Source organism: Prionailurus viverrinus, chromosome E2, assembly GCF_022837055.1.
Source record: "Prionailurus viverrinus isolate Anna chromosome E2, UM_Priviv_1.0, whole genome shotgun sequence".
In the NCBI taxonomy this organism is placed as follows: Eukaryota; Metazoa; Chordata; class Mammalia; order Carnivora; family Felidae; genus Prionailurus; species Prionailurus viverrinus.
The window spans coordinates 31,658,796-31,679,504 of NC_062575.1; the positions used below are offsets into that span (position 1 = coordinate 31,658,796).

General features: G+C 44.3%; 2 protein-coding genes across 9 annotated transcripts in view; one reads left to right on the forward strand and one right to left on the reverse strand.

The window, feature by feature from the left end:
• Positions 1 to 1,214: 1,214 nt before the first annotated feature.
• The window catches only part of RBL2 (RB transcriptional corepressor like 2), a 70,345-nt gene continuing 50,850 nt past the window's right edge, over positions 1,215 to 20,709 (reverse strand). For 3 of the 7 annotated variants that reach the window (XM_047834884.1, XM_047834888.1, XM_047834889.1), the window contains one exon: positions 15,068 to 16,537. In XM_047834884.1, coding sequence (XP_047690840.1) covers positions 16,367 to 16,537 — 171 coding nt within the window. In that variant the 3' untranslated portion in view covers positions 15,068 to 16,366. Of the gene's footprint in view, positions 1,652 to 1,745; positions 1,885 to 6,825; positions 7,222 to 15,067; positions 16,538 to 17,368; positions 17,512 to 20,709 lie in introns of those variants that run through there. The other 4 variants (XR_007147277.1, XM_047834885.1, XR_007147278.1 and 1 more) reach the window with 4 other exon arrangements.
• On the forward strand, positions 7,073 to 15,008 carry AKTIP (AKT interacting protein). 2 transcript variants are annotated; one of them, XM_047834890.1, is made up of 9 exons: positions 7,073 to 7,189; positions 9,559 to 9,764; positions 11,963 to 12,027; positions 12,115 to 12,215; positions 12,709 to 12,797; positions 12,875 to 12,973; positions 13,066 to 13,173; positions 13,994 to 14,054; positions 14,203 to 15,008. In XM_047834890.1, exons 1-9 carry the CDS (start codon positions 7,148 to 7,150, stop codon positions 14,311 to 14,313), a joined length of 882 nt encoding a protein of 293 aa, XP_047690846.1. In that variant the 5' UTR covers positions 7,073 to 7,147; the 3' UTR covers positions 14,314 to 15,008. The 2 variants fall into 2 exon arrangements, with proteins under 2 accessions (XP_047690846.1, XP_047690847.1); XM_047834891.1 differs by having other exon boundaries at positions 14,206 to 15,008.

Genomic DNA, 20,709 nt, shown 5'->3' on the forward strand with positions numbered 1-20,709 from the left:
GTCGGATGTTTAACCGACTGAGCCAGCCAGAGGCCCCTATATATTTTATTTTTCTTTTCATGTCTCCTTATGTTTCCTTGATTTACACATAAATCAAAAATGCACTAGACCAAAGCCTTATAACACAGACAAGAACATTAAGTATTATTCTGAGTGCTAATGTGGTTATCACGATTTTTATTTTATTTTTCCATCCCTCCACCTCCCCTCTGGGAACAATCAGTTTGCTCTCTCTATAGTTAACAGTCTGTTTCTTGGTTTGTCTCTCTATTTGCCTTTGCTCATTTGTTTCTTAAATTCCACATAAGAATGAAATCATGTGGTACTTGTCTTTCTCTGGCTTTTTTCGCTTAGCATTATACTCTCTAGCTCCATCCATGTTGTCGCAAATGGCAAGATCTCATTCCTTTTTATGGCTGAATAATATTCCATTGTGTATCTATACCACCTCTTTATCCTTTCATCTATGGATGGACACTTGCACTCCCTCCATAGTTTGGCTATTGTCAATAATGCTGCCATAAACATCGGGGTGCATGTATCCCTTTGAATTAGTGTTTTTGTAGTTTGGGGAGAAACACCCAGTAGTAAAATTACTGGATCGTAGGGCAGTTCTATTGGTAACTTTTAGAAGAACCTGCACTGAAGAACCCACCGTTCTCCAGTTTGCGTTCCCCCAACAGTGTAAGGGCTCCCCTTTCTCCACATCCTTACCAATACTTGTGTATGGTTTTGATTTTAGCCATTCTGACAGGTGTGAGGTGATACCTCAATGTAGTTTTGATTTGCATTTTCCTGTTGATAAGGGATGTTGAGCATCTTTTCATGTGTCTTGTGTGCCATATGGATGTCTACTTTGGAAAAATGTTCATGTTTTCTACTCTTTTCTTTTTTAATTGGATTATTGGGGTTTTTGGGTGTTGAGTTTTATAAGTTCTTTATCTATTTTGGATTCTAACCCTTCATCGGATATGCCACTTGCAAATATCTTTTCCCATTCAGTAGGCTGTCTTTTAGTTTTGTTGATTGTTTCCTTCGTTGTGCAGAAGCTTTTTATTTTGGTGTAGTCCCAATAGTTTATTTTTGCTTTTGTTTCCCTTGCCTCGGGAGACATATCTAGAAAAATGTTTCTATGGCCGATGTCAGAGAGATTACTGCCTGTGTTCTCTTCTAGGGATTTTGATGGTTTCAGGTCTCACATTTAGGTCTTTAATCCATTTTGAGTTTATTTTTGTGTACGGTGAAATAAAGTAGAGCATTTTCAGTCTTTTGCATACTGCTGTCCAGTTTTCCCAACATCACGTTGAAGAGCATCTATTTTCATCTTAAAGTGCCTTGAGGCTGCCTCATTTCCCTTGGAGTCCATCATCTTTGTTTTCATAATGAACTACTTTCTTACTGCAGAGCTGGGGGCGTACAGGTTGGTAGGTGTTTTTAATTTATTTTAGCTGCTTCCGTCCTTCATTTGTCAAATACATGGCGCATACCTACTACATCCAGGCATTGGACTGGCTGTCGGGGAGACCATGAAGAGAGAAACACATGGTCCCTGCCTCATGGCACTTACGTATAGCGTGGGACAAAGACACTAATAAGTCCTCTCCCAAAGCAATGGAACATCGCTCTGAGGAAGTGGTGTTTCAGCTGAGATCTGTGTAGGGGAGAAATAAGAATGTTCCAGGCAACGAGAACAACCCGTTCAAAGGCCCCACCTTGCAATGAAATGAAGTGGGAGTGCCTCATACCTCAGAGGAATGCAAGTGACTGCAGTCTGGGGCAAATGCGGCTGGACAGGTAGGTGTTTTCCCGCCACACCATTGGTCTTTGTCCTAAGAGCTGTGGGAAACCACTGAAGGGTTGGACTCCTCAACAAAAATTGAAGCCCTGTCAGCAATGCAGAAGAAAGACACGGATATCAACTACACAAGTGACAGTACTCCTAGAAACACCCCAAACACGATCTGAAACAGAAACCTCCCATTTCCCACCCTCCCATAAACAGCATGATTTATTGTTTCTCATCTTAGTGAATGTTCTCACCATCTATCCAGTAGCTCCGGCCAAAAGTCTAGGTGGCATCCATAACACCCTTTTGTCTTTGCACTCCTACTCCCCAGGTCCTATCCATGGCCAAGTCCTGTCCAATCCACCTTCTAAATATCTCTGCAATGCATTCACTTCTCGATCCCCACCATTCCATTCATGCAGCCATCTCTGGCTCAGTGACTGCAATGGTTTCCCAAATGCTCTCCTACTCTGGTGGCCTTTTCAAAATACAAATCTGATTATGTCAGTATCCTCCCTCTAGGGAGGGATACAGGGTAAATCTTGATTGGCCCTAGCCCATCATGGCAGACTCCTTCCACTTGCCCTTGATTGGTTTCGATGTGGACAGAGTCCCAGTGACTCATTTCTGGTCATTGGAACTCGGGCATTGCTTCTGAAGGGCTTCTGGGAAAGATATTCTTGCTCTTTGGAAAAGACCATTGGAAGAAAAGGATCCTCTTTATTTCTCTGGACACTGTAACATTTGGGTGTGCCTGGGATGGCAGCAGCCATCTTGCTTCCAGCCTGAAAGTACAATTCCAGGGACTGTTGGGAAGCAGTGTCTGAAGCCCAGGGTGCCACCCCCGGAGCCTGCCCTACCTTGTGAGATGAATCCCCTTGCTATATAAGCCAGTTTGACCTGGGTTTTCTGGCATAGGCCACCATAAGGATTCTAACTGATGGCGTGTCTGAGGCATCCAGTGCGAAGCTGACACTTGTACATGAGCAACTGAAGCTCAGTGAAGCGGTCTGAGCTGGAGCAACACATGGGAGTCCTGGGTGAAGCCTGGGGGAAGGAAGGAGCTCGCCAAGGAGGGCGACTCCAGGAAAAGAAGTTTGGGAGAGGATGATGAACCTGCAAACAAGGTTGGGAGGGATTGGGCCAGAGAGGTGCCAAGGGAGGCCACCTGTGGCCAGAGGAAAGGATTTCCTGCTTGCCTTCCTCTTTATATTGAGTGAGACTAATATTAAGGACATGACAGCATTCCTAAGGGTATTCGGCCTGGACCAAAGGAAGTGGCTGAAGAGTGTTTTCAACTAGGGGAGGAAGTTGGATTTCAGAACCAGCCCAGGGGATTAACAAGAGTGGCTGCCTGCCATTCAAGAAGGTCATTTTACCAGAATTTCAAAGGCCACCAAAAATGATACAGCCTAGTCAGACAGTATTTCTCCTCTTCTGAGTGTAAGATAACTGAGTCAGGTGGAGATTGGAACGGCAACCCAGAAGGCACCATTGTAAGAAAAGGCTTGGCGGTGTGAAAGCCAAGGGCAGCCATCACGGAATACGGCTGGAGACAGACGTGGGAAATAAGATGGGAATATGGGAAGGAGGGCAGCATGGGGTGTGCCCTCTAAGTTCGGCCGAGTTCAGCTTTATTCAGCCCGAAAGGGCTTCCGTGGAAAACTTCTGAGCAGTAAAGGGTCGGATGTGTAAAGGTGTTCCGGATCGAAGGGAGGGTTTGGGAGGTAAAAAGAAATCGAGTCAAGGGGCCAGAAAGAGGTCCTCAAACTTCACTTTGAGCCAGATCACCAGAGGTGGTTGTGACAAATGTACTTTCCTGCTGCTCACCACCCCCCCCCCCCCATGCGGATTCTATGGGCTCAGTCTGATTGGCACATTTTTTAAAAGCTCTTCTGGCAGAAGCTACTGCCAAGCGATGACCGGGGAGTTTAGTTCCCACCATGGGCTCCTCCTACTTTGAGAGAACACGGGCGTCTGTCAACGTTACATAAAACGTTCCCGCAGATTCCCCCGACCTGATAGCCACTCCCCGCGGACCAAGAGGGCACGACGAGGGGCTCGCGGCTCCCTGAAAGCGGCATGTTCACGCCGCGGGCCCTGCCCGTCCGCAGGTCGCACTTTCAGGGACGCCGGCCCCACCCCGGCCCCGCGCCGGCCCCACCCCGGCCCCGCCCCGGCCCCAGCTTCGAAAGGCAGCAATCACAACAGCCTCCCTAAAAGGAGGCAGTGGCCACGCACTAACCTGTGGGCAGGTCTTTATTATGACTGGCGCATGCCGTGGCCAATTACGTTCAGGCGCTCATTTGTTTCCTCCCCCCTCCCTCCCAAGGGGCCGACACTTCCGTGAAGCACAGTTCACTCCCGGCGCTGTTACGTAAGGGGAGGGTCAGGCGCTGCCCCACCCGAGAGGAGCAGATTTGACTGGTAGGACGGAGCGCTGTCATCCTAACGCCCCCGGAAGAACGTCCTTGACGGACAGGTATGGGAACCAGTTGGCACCGGGAAGCTGGGCGGAAGCGTCCGGGCTCAGGGGCGTGGGGCAGGGGGCGGGGCCTGACACCGAGAGCAGGGCGGGGCGGGGGGTAGGCAGGGGCCGGGCTGGTGCTGCGGCCAGAGATGCTGTGGGGCCGCGACGGCACCCAGCAGCTGGGAGCACTACGTTGAAAACGGCGAGGTGAGGTGCACTGCTGAGCCAGCTGGGAGGGCTGTGAGGGCCGTGGAGTCCTTCAACCTGGGCCGCTAGCGTCCTCGGCCGGGTATTTGTCCTACCCGGTTCTCTGGACTTCGTAGCGACGGCGGCCGCGCTGGGACACGGGGGCGGGGCCGGGCACCTGTCCGCGTTTGCAGGCACCTGCTGCGCCGGCTGCCGCGGGCCTCGGGGCTGTCCGGGTGCCTGGCCGGGCGGCCTGAGGCAGGGAGGCAGGCCCCACCGGCTCGCCCGGTCCGCGTCCCGCCCTCCGCGCCTCGGTCCTGCGCCCTGGTTGAGGGCGGGGGTGGGGGGGTGTCCCCAAGCCCTGGAGGCCCTCAGCTCCCCACCGGAGGGGCTCGCGGGCCCGGGGCCGGCCTCGAGCTACCTTGGAGGCTGGGACACAGCCCCTGCCTTGCATCACCTCGAGACAGGTTTGTCCAGATTCCGTGAGTGTGCGGAGATGGATTTCCGCCCTGGGCGAGGGTGCCCGTCCCGGCTGTCCGCAGGAAGCCGGGCCAGGGCCGGGGCTGTTTTCGACTCCTCTTAACGTGGAATTTAAAGCTGTTCGGGTGATGTGTTAAGTTAGTGCCTATTTAGGGACTAAGGCACGTAGGAAAGCAGCACCTTTTTCTAAGTTTTGACTCATGTCATGTTCAGATCATTCGTACAGCTTCGAGATACTGATTTCTCAGCTCGTGACGTAAAGGAAGACAGACTGTGTTTGGTTCGTATGGCCAGCATACGAACCAGCAGAAATTTTCAAGTTGTGTCCTAGGGCTTCCTTTCATTTGTGTCACTCCTGTTGGAAAATGCTGTACCGTGCCTGGGTAGACTAGACATCTAATAAACGGTGTAGGTATTCTCTAAAGGTGACAATTTTTCCAGGTGATTATGGTGCTATTGGAAATATTGGCAGCAGTAGAAAATCCCTTCAGCTTAAGGACAGGAGACACTGGCAGCAAGTTTCGATTCTTAAAGGCAAAGTCATAGAATCATTACATGTTAAACTTAGAAGAGACCATACAGGTGAATGATTCACCTCAATAAATTTATATGGTAGTGAGCACTGTTGTCCCAAGGGGAGGGGGTCCCCTGTTAAGTCAGATCTGTCCTAGATGACAGCGGGGTGCTGTACATTACTCTGGATCTGGAAACCACTGTTGTTTTCGTGGGGTCAAACAGGAACACGCCAGCACACATTTTTAATGTCCCAACCATTTTCATCTGTGTCCTAGTCACCTTTAAATAAGGCAGATTTGTGGAGAGACCTCAGCAATATTGCTATTTACTGGATGTAAGTCAACAGGTGAGTGGAAGAACCAGGATCCTCATTCCTGTGATTTAATTACTGGGTGGCATTATGCCCTGGAAAGGAAAACAGCAGTAATTGGCACCCAGGAGATATGGGAGACTTGGTACCCACCCGTGGATATCGCCGGCTTGTCGTTAAACAAATGTTTGCTGTCAGGGACATTTGGTACGTGATTCTCTAATGATTTGCTTCTTATGAATCTAGTCGAGTGTTGCAAAGTTCTGTCCCTTTTAACCTTCAGCCTTTTTGATTGGTGCGGGTAAGCCTGTGCCCACAGAAGGAGATCTGCACTAAACATAACCGCGCCTGGGGCAGATCACCAGAGCTGAGGAGTTGCTGTTCTTCCAGCCTGGCTCACTGCTTTTCCTCTGCCTCTTCCTCGGTATTTTTAGTAGATGACCCACTGACTTTGTGACCTTTGAGGCATACTTTCTTGTCCGATACTTGAAGCTTTGCTGGAAGATTTGTTCAGGAGACGTTTTGCAGTCCTCTCTTGCGTGTTTATTACTGGAAATAGCTGAAAGAGACCATTTCTTGAGGATGGTCCTGACAGGACCCAGTTATCCCTCTCTTAGACGCTCTGTCTTCTCTCTGTTATGTCTTTGGCGACTAGTTTTGCTGGGGAGAATCATTTTGTACTTAAAACAACTCATATAAGGCACTTAAATCAGCCCCCTTGGCTCTTTAGCTTCCGTAACTGCAGTGACAGGCCTTGTGTGTACGTGGGTACAGCACTCCACACCTGGCTCTCCCTGTAGCCCGATGCCCACAAGTGATGCCGGCAGCAGCTGTTGTGGTCCAGCCATACATTCTGCGTTTCTGGCACCAAAGCTCAACTGTATCACTGAATATTCTGAATCCTGGCCAAGGACTCGGTACACAGATTCCTGTAGGCATTTACAGGTGGGAAGAAGTGGCTCAGTCAAGTGTCCCAACTCTTGATTTTGGCTCGAGTCATGATCCCAGGGTCATGGGATCAGTGTGAGCCTGCTTCAGATTCTCTCTCTCTCCCTCTGCCCCTCTCCCCAGCCTTGAGTGCACGTGCACTCTGTCAAAAAAAAAAAAATAATAATAATAATAAAACTGGGAAAGAAATTGGAGTCAGAAGAGTGAGGAGGGTATTGAAGGAAACTTTCTGAAGACTTTGTTCCCTTAAATTTTTATAACTATTACGTGATGTTAGGTTGAGCTTCTATTTAGAGTGTCAGATTTAGTTCTTAACTATTCTGGAAGTCTTAACTGTTGGTGTTGGTATGTTTCTGTGTTTTCCCATCTCATCTTTAGGTAAAGTGACTTCTGAGGACCGAAGAGTTTGATGACACAAGACCACTGAATTTCTTTGATTGGAGTCCACGTTATGAACCCTTTCTGGAGCATGTCTGCAAGCTCTGTCCGCAAAGTAGGTGTAGTTGATAAATGTAGTGAGGAAACCTATTCGAGTCAAAGTAGAAGTCAAAATAGTTCGTACCAAGGTTGTCTATAATCTTAACAAAATTACCTGCTTTCCTGGTTTTAGGTTGTACTTTTTTTTTTTAAGTTTATTTATTTTCAGTAATCTCTACACCCAAGGTGGGGCTCGAACTCACAACCCTAAGATCAGGAGTCACATGTTTTTCTGGCCCAGCCAGTCAGACACCACTAGGTTTTACTTTGAGAAATAAGTAGTTAGCTGATTAAAGTCAGTTTCTGAGACTGAGATCATGGCTCAAATAGAAGACAATTCTCGTAATCGGAATTCTAAGATTATTTTGACTTCGGTTATATTTACACATGATGAAATTTGTGACACATTATGGTAGTCTTTTTACTTAACCTGCAGGATTCCATTAGAGAAGCCTTGAGAAAGACCTGTTCACCGTGCTCAACTCAGACTTGCGGGCACTGGTTTAATTTTTCCAAACAGAATGTCTATTTTTAAATTGCAAGAACAGGACGTTTTATGAAAGCTTAATGCAGACAAAAAGAGAATGAATATAAGCCATAATTCCACCTTTAGGAGACACCACCATTAATCATCTTTTTTTCTATGGACACGATATCCATTTTTAATGAAGCTAATTAAAAAGCCTCTGGCTGTACTTGAGCCAAGGAAGTGCCTATGAGGTGATGGTTTAATCTCTGATTCATTTAGACCTATGTCTTTGACCGGCTGACAGTGTATGCTGACAGGGGATAGTGCACACGTGGTTCACATCCATCAGAGACAAGATCAGAATCAGAGCAGCACAAGTGAGAGCATAGAGTCACTCGTTGTTTTGAAGTGAGGTGCTAACATCAGGTGGTGACTGGTTTCCTACTACTATTGAGCTGCTTTGCACCTGACCTTCTACAGCACCTAAGAGCCAGGGGACTTTCTAGTCTTGTACAGTTGTCTGTTGGCTAAGTAACCCCTTGCCCTGTTTTTGGGGTCCCCAGAAGAAACCATTTCTTCCTGTTTCACATAAATCCTGTAAATAAATACTGGCTTTATTGTTTTTATAGGATGTACAGCTTTAAAAAAGTTTTCTGTTGCTTTAGTCTTCCTTCAGTTTTGTTCTCTAATGGTTGGCCTGCTCAGAGGACTTCCGGGGCGCCTGGGTGGCGCAGTCGGTTAAGCGTCCGACTTCAGCCAGGTCACGATCTCGCGGTCCGTGAGTTCGAGCCCCGCGTCGGGCTCTGGGCTGATGGCTCGGAGCCTGGAGCCTGTTTCCGATTCTGTGTCTCCCTCTCTCTCTGCCCCTCCCCCGTTCATGCTCTGTCTCTCTCTGTCCCAAAAATAAATAAACGTTGAAAAAAAAAAATTAAAAAAAAGATCAGAATCAGAGCAGCACAAGTGAGAGCATAGAGTCACTCGTTGTTTTGAAGTGAGGTGCTAACATCAGGTGGTGACTGGTTTCCTACTACTATTGAGCTGCTTTGCACCTGACCTTCTACAGCACCTAAGAGCCAGGGGACTTTCTAGTCTTGTACAGTTGTCTGTTGGCTAAGTAACCCCTTGCCCTGTTTTTGGGGTCCCCAGAAGAAACCATTTCTTCCTGTTTCACATAAATCCTGTAAATAAATACTGGCTTTATTGTTTTTATAGGATGTACAGCTTTAAAAAAGTTTTCTGTTGCTTTAGTCTTCCTTCAGTTTTGTTCTCTAATGGTTGGCCTGCTCAGAGGACTTCCGGGGCGCCTGGGTGGCGCAGTCGGTTAAGCGTCCGACTTCAGCCAGGTCACGATCTCGCGGTCCGTGAGTTCGAGCCCCGCGTCGGGCTCTGGGCTGATGGCTCGGAGCCTGGAGCCTGTTTCCGATTCTGTGTCTCCCTCTCTCTCTGCCCCTCCCCCGTTCATGCTCTGTCTCTCTCTGTCCCAAAAATAAATAAACGTTGAAAAAAAAAAATAAATAATAAAAAAAAAAAAACAAAAAACAGAGGACTTTCAAGTCACCTTGATCATGGTGCTGGAACGTCCTTGTGAAAGAGCCATTCCAGCTTTTAAGTCAAGGATAAAAGTGCATCACATGTACTCTCATGGTTTAAGAATCATACTAACAGGGGTGCCTGGTTGACTCAGTTGATTAAGTGTCTGACTCTTGATTTCGGCTCAGGTCATGATCTCACGGTTCGTGAGTTCGAGCCCCACACTGGGCTCTACGCTGACAGCACAGAGCCTGCTTGGGATTTTCTCCCCCTCTCTCGCTGCCCCACCCTAACTTGTGCATGTTCTCTTTCTCTCTCTCAAAATAAATAAACATTTAAAAAAAGAATCACGCTAACAAATGTTCTCACCACTTCATCTTGAATAGCGATCAGATGGTGAAGAGAAGGCATTAACAGGGGACGTGGTAACCAGCCCTCCACGCGCCGCTCCAAAGAAACAGCTACCTTGTATTCCCAAAAACGCTTTGCCCATTACTAAGCCTACATCCCCCGCGCCAGCAGCACAGTCCACAAATGGCACACATGCTTCTTATGGACCCTTCTACCTGGAATACTCCCTTCTTGCAGAATTGTAAGTACTTAAAACTATTCGGTTAAATTTTGAATGACCTTTGAGGATGAAAATGAAAATTATTCTGGTGCACTCTATAAATGGCTGCGTCGTTGAACCTTAAAGCTCAAATGCATTACCCTCCAATATCAGGTAAATAAGATTTAAAGGCAAGCGTGGGGGGCGCCTGGGTGGCTCAGTCAGTTAACCATCTGACTTTGGCTCAGGTCATGATCTCATGGCTCTTGAGTTCAAGCCCTGCATCAGGCTCTGTGCTGACAGCTCAGAGTCTGGAGCCTCCTGATTCTGTCTCCATCTCTCTCTGCTCCTCCCCTGCTCATGCTTTCTCTCTCTCAAAAATAAATAAAACATTAAAAAAAAATTTTTAAATAAACAAAGGCAAAGGCAAACGTGGGCTTGCGTTTCCATGTCTGTTTTGGAGAGCAAGAGGAAGAGACTAAGATTAATAAGCAGGTCAGGAACTGAGTAATTTAATTTTGGTGTTCCTTTATATGAAGTGAGGAAGGCCCCTCCTGCACAGGTGCTTGTAGAGAGCGGGGCAGCGGGAGGGCAGCAATCTGTTCTTCCTTGGGTCAGGTCCGGCTGGAGGCGTGTGCTTCACTGTGGTGGCCACCTCGTAAGAGGCATCCTGACTGGCTGAGGCGAGGGTCCCAGTCAGAGGGTCAGGGAATCAGACCTTAGGAGTCAACAATTGAAGGAACTGGAACCACTACCTTAGAGAAAACTTAGGAAGTCCTCGTTAGCACTGCCTTCGTGTATTTGAAGGCCTGTCGTTAGAAAGGGGGTTTGAGTTCTGCTCTGTGACCCACAAAGACAGAAGTAGACAGTTACAGGGGAGTTCGAAAGATTTGGGCTTCGTGCAGGTAAGAACCTGACTGAGGTGGCACGTCTGTCACAGGCGGAGAGGAGCGCGGCCACAGAGGGCCGGGAGCACTGGCCGCGCCTGGCCCGCCACAGGGGCTCACACAGCGTTGGGTCTGCTCATTTGTTCCTGGGGCCAAAGTATGGAGAATGAATTCTTCACTTCTGTCATTTTTAAGTCCATTTGTACAGCATCCCCACACATTCCCTCACTGTACTCATGTTGTGTCACGGTCAGAGGGTCTGAGGCCCCAGCACAGTTGGCGGAGTGTGATTTGGTGGCAGTGGTCCCTTTAGCTTTATAATGGAGGCCTTGTGTTTGAGGCTGGAGCGAGTCGGACAGGCCTCCATTGTGGCCTCAGATCTGCTGTCTGTATTAGAACACAGCGCGGCCTCACTGTGGTACACGCATCTGCCGGCCCTACTGCTGTTGACACGTTGAAATTTTAGTGACTTAAAAATGGAGTAACTACTCAAAAATGTTAAAAAAGAAGCGTGATGGCAAGTAGGCAATAAGAACAGTCGACTGAGGTCCCAAAGTTATTTCTGTAACAAAATTCAGGCTTGGCGGGTGAAACACATTTTAAGGCCCTCGGTCAGCATCATTCAGGGTCTGGTCCCTGCCTTCCTTTCTTAGGCTCCCAGGAGAGCCAGTACCAGCACTGTCCATGCACTGGTGTTCCCTTGCCACAGCGCCCATGGGATTCAGGTGTCTGCGTGGTGGGGTCAGTGTAGGAGTAGAGGATAGCATGAGCACCTGGTATCGATGCCTGCCTTCCCCGAGGACACTGCACATGTAAGCACGGCCCTCTGCCACGAAGACTGGGGTTGAGGCCTCAGTGACGGCAAGCCTGTGCGATTTTTCTTTTTAATTACCTAAAACCGTGTTTCAAATGGCTTTTGAATGCGTGTGGGTGAAATCTGTCGTCCACAGTCACAAAAGCAAGAACTGTACTCTCTCATTTACCGAAAATTTAATGTCCGGAACTGAAACCAGGTTGTCTCGTTCAGAATTACCTACCAGCTGGTTTCCAAGATGATGTTTTGGAAACGTTGACTTCTGGGAGGAAAACTTGAATCTTTGTGTAACCTTGTTTGGCTTGACGTTCTTAGTCCGGGGCCCTCTCTGACTCCTTGTTTCTCTGTGAGCTTGAGTTATAAAGCTGGGGAATGGGCCACAGTGTGGGCTACGTGAGATCGTGGTGACGTGGCTTGTGTGACAGGTGTCAGCTGCCCCTCGAGGGACTATTCCTTCTCTCGAAAAGTGAATGTAGGGTTGTTTGATATGTGTGTGTCATTTCCTTCCGTACAATTTCATTGTTCTGCTTCTGTCTTAGTACCTTGGTTGTGAAGCAGAAGCTCCCGGGGGTCTACGTGCAGCCATCTTACCGCTCTGCATTAAGTAAGAAGGATTCACTCTTAATACGTAGCGTTTTTGGTTCCTCTGACAGAAACTTAGGCCTCAACTGTTTTTTATTTTTTCCTACAGTGTGGTTTGGAGTAATATTCATACGGCATGGACTTTATCAGGATGGTGTATTTAAGTTTACAGTTTACATCCCTGATAACTACCCAGATGGTGACTGTCCAGTAAGTAAGAAATCAAGTCTGGCTTCATTTGTTGGGTCTGAGATGGGGGGGGGGGCTTTAAGGACTTGCAAGATTTCTTGGTTCTTTTCCTGAGCTCGTGATTTTATGATTTCACTTTCCTAAAATGTTTTGTCTACTCCGTCAACTTTCAAGGGAATTTTTGTGCTTTGTTGTTATCTTTTGCTGTGCCAGCCCCTGCCATGAGCTTTCCTTGTTTCTCTGCTCAGGGTGTGCAAGGGAGGCTGGGAGCTGTGCTACAGCACCGACTGTGTGCATGGTGACCATTGTGCTGTAGCACAGTGACTTTTTACCCCCTTGCTTGCAAAATAGAGTTTTATAGGAAAATGGTGGAGGTTGTTAGGTACGCCTCTTGAGGCAGCTCTCTGACTTAAAACAGCAGGACCGCCTTGCCTGAAGTTCCCTTTACAGCTGTCTGTATGGGTCTAATAAGCTCCTTGCTTCCATTAAAGGACACCTCTCTCTTTAAATACAGCACTTGGTGTTTGATATTCCCGTCTTTCACCCACTCGTCGATCCCACCTCAGGTGAATTGGATGTGAAGAGAGCATTTGCCAAATGGAGGTTAGTAAAGAAGTGTTTGCTTTGGTGATCTAGGTCAGCAAGAAGGTGCTTCAGTAATCATACATGTCTCTCTTCAGGCGGAACCATAATCATATTTGGCAAGTTTTAATGTACGCACGAAGAGTTTTCTACAAGATTGATACAGCAAGCCCCCTAAACCCAGAGGCTGCAGTCCTGTATGTTACTCTGCTTTGTTATTTCTGATAAATTTGAAAAAACAGCTAAGTAGACTATGTTGGTAACTTTCTGATTGAAACTTTTAACACAGGTATGAAAAAGATGTTCAGCTTTTCAAAAGTAAAGTGGTTGACAGTGTTAAGATGTGCACTGCTCGTCTGTTCGACCAACCTAAAATAGAAGACCCCTATGCAATCAGGTAAGTGGGACGTGATCTAGATAAACTGCACTTTGCCATCTTGTACTTCCATTTTCCAGGTGGTTGTAGAATGAGGATTTGAAGGGAAAGTGTATAATCTGTTAGCCTACAACCTTTATAATTTGTTGGCAACTCGATTTCTGATACCTCTTGGGCTTTCCCTTAAATAGAAAGCTTTATATCGACTGGCATATCGTGCCAATAGCAAGCTATTTAGTGACTTTGATTTCCTAAGGATGTTTGTAATGTGCACGTTCAAATCCAGACTTTCCTTTCAGTTGGCGGTTTTAGCTGGAGCCCAGCTGCCGTATCCCCACTGACATTCAGGTTTGGGGAAAGGAGGGAAACTGAATAGTGTAAATCGTGTGTTCCTTTAGCACGATGATATTTAATCTTGGAAGCGTCTGAAGTATTGAGAACTGAGGAGCTCGTGATTTAGCTCTTTGGCAACAGATATTGCTGGGAAGGTCACGTGGCACAGTGGTTAAGGGCTTGTGTTCTGCAGACCGCATGCTTGGTATTTGTGCTTACTGGCTTGGGTGACCCAGGGCAATTTCTTAGTTTTACTCCTGCGCTTTCTTCATCTGTAAACAGCAGTACTTCAGAGGTGGCTGAGAGACTGAGATGAGCTAACCCATGTAAAGGGCTCTATAAGGTATAGTCATCCTGTGAGAGAAGCATTTGGATGAACATCTAAAACTTGTTCGACACGGGTTATCGTTCCTTAAGTTTTGTTAAGGGGACTGGCTTCAGTATTAAAAAATGGATGTTATACATATTTAGTAAATCAGAGCGGTTTAATATTTTTCTCTTCCTTAAGCTTTTCTCCGTGGAATCCTTCTGTACATGATGAGGCCAGAGAGAAGATGCTGACTCAGAAAGTAAGTACATAACCATTTTTGAAATAGTGAATTGTCTTCATTGGAGACTACTTATCCTAAATACAAATAACGTTTTGGGAAATGGAGATTTTGGCACGGTACAAACTCCTCAGGTGTATTTTTAATGTCTGTTCTTGATTATGCCTAGAAGAAGCCGGAAGAACAGCACAATAAGAGCGTTCACGTTGCTGGCCTGTCATGGGTAAAGCCTGGTTCGGTGCAGCCTTTCAGTAAAGAAGAGAAAACGGTAGCAACTTAAGCGCTGGCGAATCCGGTGCCCCGTGCACTTTCCTGCCGGATGCGGGCCTGGTGAGAGCTGACCGGTGGCAGAGGGCCGCCAGAAGAGTAAAACTGTGCGAACAAGGACTGCTATCTGTGTCCATGGATGCTTAGGTTCTAACAGCAAGTTTTGGAAACCTCTCTTTAAGTAATGCATTACTTCTGTCAGAAGTGTTTTTAGGGTGGTTAACTAGTTCAGTACTCCAAATTATTGGGGACCTCGAGGCTTAAGTATTTTTCTGAATATAATGCTAAAGGTAAGTTACATTCATTTACACTAATAGAGTAGACAGTTGGGCGTGCTATCCAGTGGCTTTACCCCCATGGTTTCAGTTGTACATATGTTAGGACGCGGGAAAGGTAGAGAGAGAGCAGGTTCCGTAGCTTATTAGCACTTGTAAGTGGAAGATCATCTGAACCTCAGTCTTCAACTACTGTCTCCCTGATTTACCAGCCCCTGTCATCACTGAGGTACATGTTAGGTGAGGGAGAGGAAACCAGAACACTTGTTCATAGTGGTTTATTTGTTTTTTGTTTTTTTTTTAAGCAAATTACTTACTGTATTTTTATGGCAGGAGGGAGAGAAAGTGTTAAAACGGTTTCTAATGAAGTCAGATATTTAAATGATGAATGACTAATGTGTTTTGTAGAGACAAAATAAACCAATAAATGATTGCTCTTTGTCATTTATGCAGGAAACTAGCTACCCCTTTCTCAATATAACTAAACAAAGATTAATTTATAAATGCTTTATTGAAAAATACACTTATTTTCATATAAAATTACAGTAGCAGTATCTTGAAGAGGTTTTATAAATATTTTTGCAGACCACTATTCTAACTGAACAGTGTAAGTTCCATATTTCTTTCAGAGCAATATGAAGTTACCCAGTAACTTGGTTTATACTGATTCAATTTACAATTGAATTTTCTCCCTAATAAGATTATTCATTCAACTTTAAAACTGCTGGAACGATAGTGATTAATAAAGGTATATAGAGATAATTCAACAGCTGTTAAATAACATTTCTAATTTTTATAAATGGTACTATGTACTAATAAAAACCTAAATTCTCCAACCTATTTTTTAAACTGCCAGGAACACACCCAAAGATCTTTTAAGTTTATCACCTTAATAGACACGTGTCTTTCAGGATAACTACCTCTTAAAGAAGAGGTCAGAATTTTTCATATTCCCTTGATTTAAAATTCAACTTGATTTAAAATCTTTACTTAGCCAACTGATCCCTATTAACAACAAAACACTGGAGAATTAAAAACACATGCCCAAAGGCAGCTACTGGGGCTTTAACAGTTTAAAAAAAGTACAAAAGCATCAAAGATGATATTGCATGTTTAGCCTGGAAGCTTTGTACTTAATAAAGTTCACATTATAGAAAGTGCCATCGCAAATATACAGCAAAATCTGGGTTACAAAACCATGCTTTTTACAGCCCTAAAGTGCCACTTCTTATACAAGTTCACTCACACATTGCACACCAAACAACCCAGCACTTCCCACACCACCACACCTAAAGGGGAGAGGGAACAGTTACACCACGGGAACAGGAGACTGGGGTAAGAATCTAGGGCCTCCGGATCGGGACTCTTGCCCTCTGTTGCAGGAATGCCAAAACCTCCCACTCCTACCAGGCGTTTTGGGACAAACACCTAAGTTTTTGTTTTGCTTTTCGTGAGGGCCAGAAGCTGACCATGAATCAGGTGGGAATGAACCGAAATACAGTCCCTCTGCTGGAGCACATCCACAGAGACCTCTTACACAGAGGTGAGCACGCTCTGTTCTCTGCAGCTCTTGTAAAAGCTTTGCCGAAGAGTTAAAAAAAAATCCACATTTGGATTCTAAGCAGTCTTGATGGCAAGCACTGAGTGGTAGGAAAAAGGCAGCTGGGATGGGTAGAAATATCCAAAGAGGATACTGGAAGATTAGGAAAAGAGCCCCATACTCAAGCATGCATTAAATGGTGCTGCTGGACAGGGTTTGTGAAAAGGTAATTTCAATACAACAGACTAACCTCAGTGAGAACCTCGGTCATTAGCTACATCTTGGAGACGGCGTAATAAGGCAGAGTGATTTTCTGGGCAAATTCTTTTTGCGGGTGATTCACTTCCATCTTCTAAAAGTATCCCTCTCTTTTTGGTTGGAGTTTCTCCTGTCCGTATCATACTGTTAATTTCTCTCAGTCTCTAGAGTGGGGAAAAATAGATAACAAAACTTTAAAATGCTAATAAACATAGTTCGGTGTTCAGTCCAAGAACCTTCGAATGAAGAGCTTACCTTCAAGAGGATGAACCTCTTTATAAAGAAAAGAACTAAGCCGTATATCCTTCCGATTTCACCCCTCAGCTGGCTGACTCTCCTGACTACCTGGGTTGGAGGGCAGAGTGTTTCTATTGTGGACAAGCTCCAGGGGTGATTCTGATGTACACTTTTCCAAAAGTAAGAGATTGCAAATTTGTGGGTTTTTTTGTTTTGTTTTGTTTTGTTTTTACAATAGGGAGCACCACCTTGCTATGCCATATTTAGTCAACTCCCTACATCTCCATTGTCCTAAGGCTTTTTTTTTTAGGTTTGTTATCAGGCAACAGAGACAGAACGTGAGGGGCAGAGAGAGAGGGAGACACAGAATCGGAAGCAGGCTCCAGGCTCTGAGCTGTCAGCACAGAGCCTGATGCGGGGCTCGAACTCAGAAACCGCGAGATCATGACCTGAGCTGAAGTCGGTCGCTTAACTGACTGAACCACTCAGGCGCCCCTCTCCATTGTCCTTTTTAAAAAAATAGTGTAATTTTACACTGTATTATGCCTTTTTTCAGTCCAGTGTTATGCATTTAGCAGCTGTTCTCAACTGGAATTTCACAGGACAAGTAAGCCTTACTTCCCTAAGGCATCCATTGTAGGTAATTTATTAGTATGATCTAGAAGGTACTCCCATCCCTGGGAGAATAGAGAAAAGTTAGGCAAATTATTTTCTGTGCTATGTGGTGATCATGAGGAACCCTGATTGAGAGGACCTACCAGGATGCCAGAGAGACTGGACCGACATAGAGTGCCTTCAGCATTGTTTCTCCAAAGGCCCAAAAGTCAGTTACCACGTCATTTTCTGGTAGTTTCTTGGTTACAGATTCTTTTTTCTCGTGTTACTTCATTGTCCATGTTTCCTTATGGAAAATATACTCTGGTTATTCACCTGTGTTTGTTACAGGAAACCTCAAACAGGAAAGTAGGGAGAAGAGTGTAATGAAATCCTCCCATGGCCATCAACCCACTTGACCAGTTCTGGCCAGTCTGACTTGATCTACATACCCTCATTCATTTCCCAGTCCCCACACTTTTTTAAAGCTAATCCTAGACATATTTCATTCATAAGATTTTATTTTGAACAAATTTTTCTGACGCTTTAAAATCACATGTTCTTTATTAGCGTGTGCACCTTCTCACCTTCTCAAATCTTATCCATCTTAAGAAAGCTTTCTTTTGACTTCTACCCTCTTATGTTCCTAATCTCTAGTCTACCGTTTCCCTGAATATTCCTTAAATTGTTAATTGTATAAATGTTATTTGTATATAATGAATACATTATAGGATATATATTACACAGTGTACAACTGTATAACTTAATACACATAAGACAATACATACCATACATTTATATTATATACTAGTGTTAAATATATTACATATAATTTATATATGATACCCAGTATCTCACAATCACAATTTTATACAATATGTACATATTTAAAACACAAATACTGATTACAAAAAATTCATACAGCATATGCCTAGATTTCTTGTCCTCACCCAATCCCCAGGATAACTACTATTATCTTTCATTCACTGAACAAATCAGGGAACTGTATAGTCTTCAGCTCTTTAGGAATGCTCTCAATACAATTATTACGTGGTTTTTTGGGAAAAAAAAATGAAATGGTATATCTTATGTGCTGTTTGGAATATTCAGTCAACATTTTGTCTTTGATCTTCCCATATCAGTATATATGCATCACATCTCTTTAACTGCTATACAGTATTTTACAGTATGTCTGTATCCTAGTTTAATCCCCTATTGATGTATTATTTCCTCCCAACTGTTTAAAAATGTAAGCAACGTAATAATATTCAACAGGCTGTACCAATCCACTGAAACTGCCCTGACAGGTGTCACTGATTCCTAATCATTCTAATTATCTTGTGTGGTATTCTAGAATTCTTTTCTCATGGTCGTGTAAACGTTAGGATAGTACAGGTTGGTTCTAGACTCAAGGTACTTTTTTCTTTTTTTTTTTTTAGTTTATTTTGGCGGGGGGGGAGGGCCGGGGGGGGAGGGGGAGGGTGGAGAGAGAATGATAATGAATCCCAAGCAAAGCTCCACACCATCAGCACGGAGCCCAATGTGTGGCTCAAACTCACACCATGAGATGGTGACCTGAGCCGAAGTCTGATGCTTAACTGAGCCACCCAGGCACCCCGACTCAAGGTACTTCTGATCTCAGCTCTTGTCTATCAAGTCATCATGACAAATGCTTCTTTAACCAAGACTAATTTTGCTATTTAATGGAGAAACTAATTCAGTGCTAAAATTTTTTTTTTTTAACTTCCCAGGTGGTGATAGGACAGTCACTGATCTAAGTGCTTAACATTTTTTTTCACAAAATGTCATTTTTTAAAGCTTTACATATAGTAAAATTCATCCTTAAGCGTACACTTCTGCATGTTTTGACAAACGTATGTACAATAAGTTTCTTTGTTCCAAAAAGTTCCCACACTGCTAGTTAAACTACCCCCAAACACTGATGTTCCCTGTCCCTATAGTTTTGCCTTTTCCAGAACGTCACAGAAGTGAAACCCTATAGTAAGTGGCCTACTGAATCTAGGACTTTTCACTTAAGCACTAATGCATCCGAGGTTCATTTATATTGCTGAGTTAATCAGTTTATTCCCCTTTATGGCAGGCAAAGGAGTTGCCCCTTATTGGGTGTACCACAGGTTTGTTTATCCATTAGCCAGCTGGAGGACATGGGGGTTGTTTTCCACTTTTGGGCAATTAGGAATAGCCCTAAACATTCATGTACATGTTTTTGTATGAGCCTTAGGTAAACACCCAGAAGTGAAATTACTGGTTATATGGTAAGGGGATGTTTATAAGAAAATGCCAAACTATTTTCTAGGTGTAACAGCTATGCTGTATCGTTTCACGCTCTCACCAGCAATACATAAAAGTTTCAGTTGTTCCACATCATTGCCAGAATTCATGTTATTTTTTAGATTTGGGCTAATGGATAAAGCATGTTCAAGTCTTTTGCCTAGTTTTAAATCTGGTCGGTTTCCTTCTGAATTTTGAAAATCCTTTGTTTTGTAGATACAGATAAGAGGTATGTAAAATTTTCTCCCAGCTTGTGGCTTTTTTCTATCTTTTAAAAGAGCAGATATTTTTAATTTTGATGTAGTCCAATTTACCAGTCGTTTATGGATTGTGCTTTTGATGCTGTTATCTAAGAAATCTTTGTTTATACCATGTTCACAAAGATTTTGTTCTCCTATGGTTTCTCCTAGGAGTTTCATAAGTTTTACATTTAGGTCTGTGGTCCATTTTGATTCATTTTTGGATCCGGATGCACAGTATGGATGTAGGTTTACTATTATTATTGTATGTGGTTACCCAGTTGTTTAGCACCATCTGCTGAAAAGGCTGTTCTTCCTCCGCTAAATTACTATTGCACCTTGTTGACAATCCACTCACCATGTACGTATGGTCTATTTCTGGGTTTTATTCTGTTCTGTCGCTCTGTATGTCTCTCCTTTTACCAATATCACATTGTCTTGGTAACCACAGCTTTATAGTTAAGTCTTGAAATCAGAGAATGTAAGTCTTCCAAATTTTTCAGAATTGTTTTAATTATTTTAGTTGCATTTTCATACACATTTTGGAACCAGTTTGCTACCTTACACAAATAATTCTGGGATTTTGACAGGAATTGGGTTGAATTTATAGATCAAGTGAAAGAAAACATATCTTGAAAATGTCATCCAATTCATAAACATGATATTTCTCCATTTTATCCATCCTTCTTTAACCACTGTTCTGTAGTTTTAAGGATATGAATCTTGTACATCTTTTGTCCAGACTTACCCAAAGCAGTTTTTAATGTTACAGTGCTTTAGAAAATTTCTACTTCTCACTTGTTGCTAGTATACAGAAGTAAATTTGATTTTTGTATATTAGCCCTAGAACCTTGTTAATCTTACTAATTCCACTAACGTTTTTTAGATTTTGTGATTTTTCTATGAAGAAAATCACGTTGTATATGGAAGACAGCTTTATCTCTTTCTTTTCAGTCTGTATGCCTTATTTATCT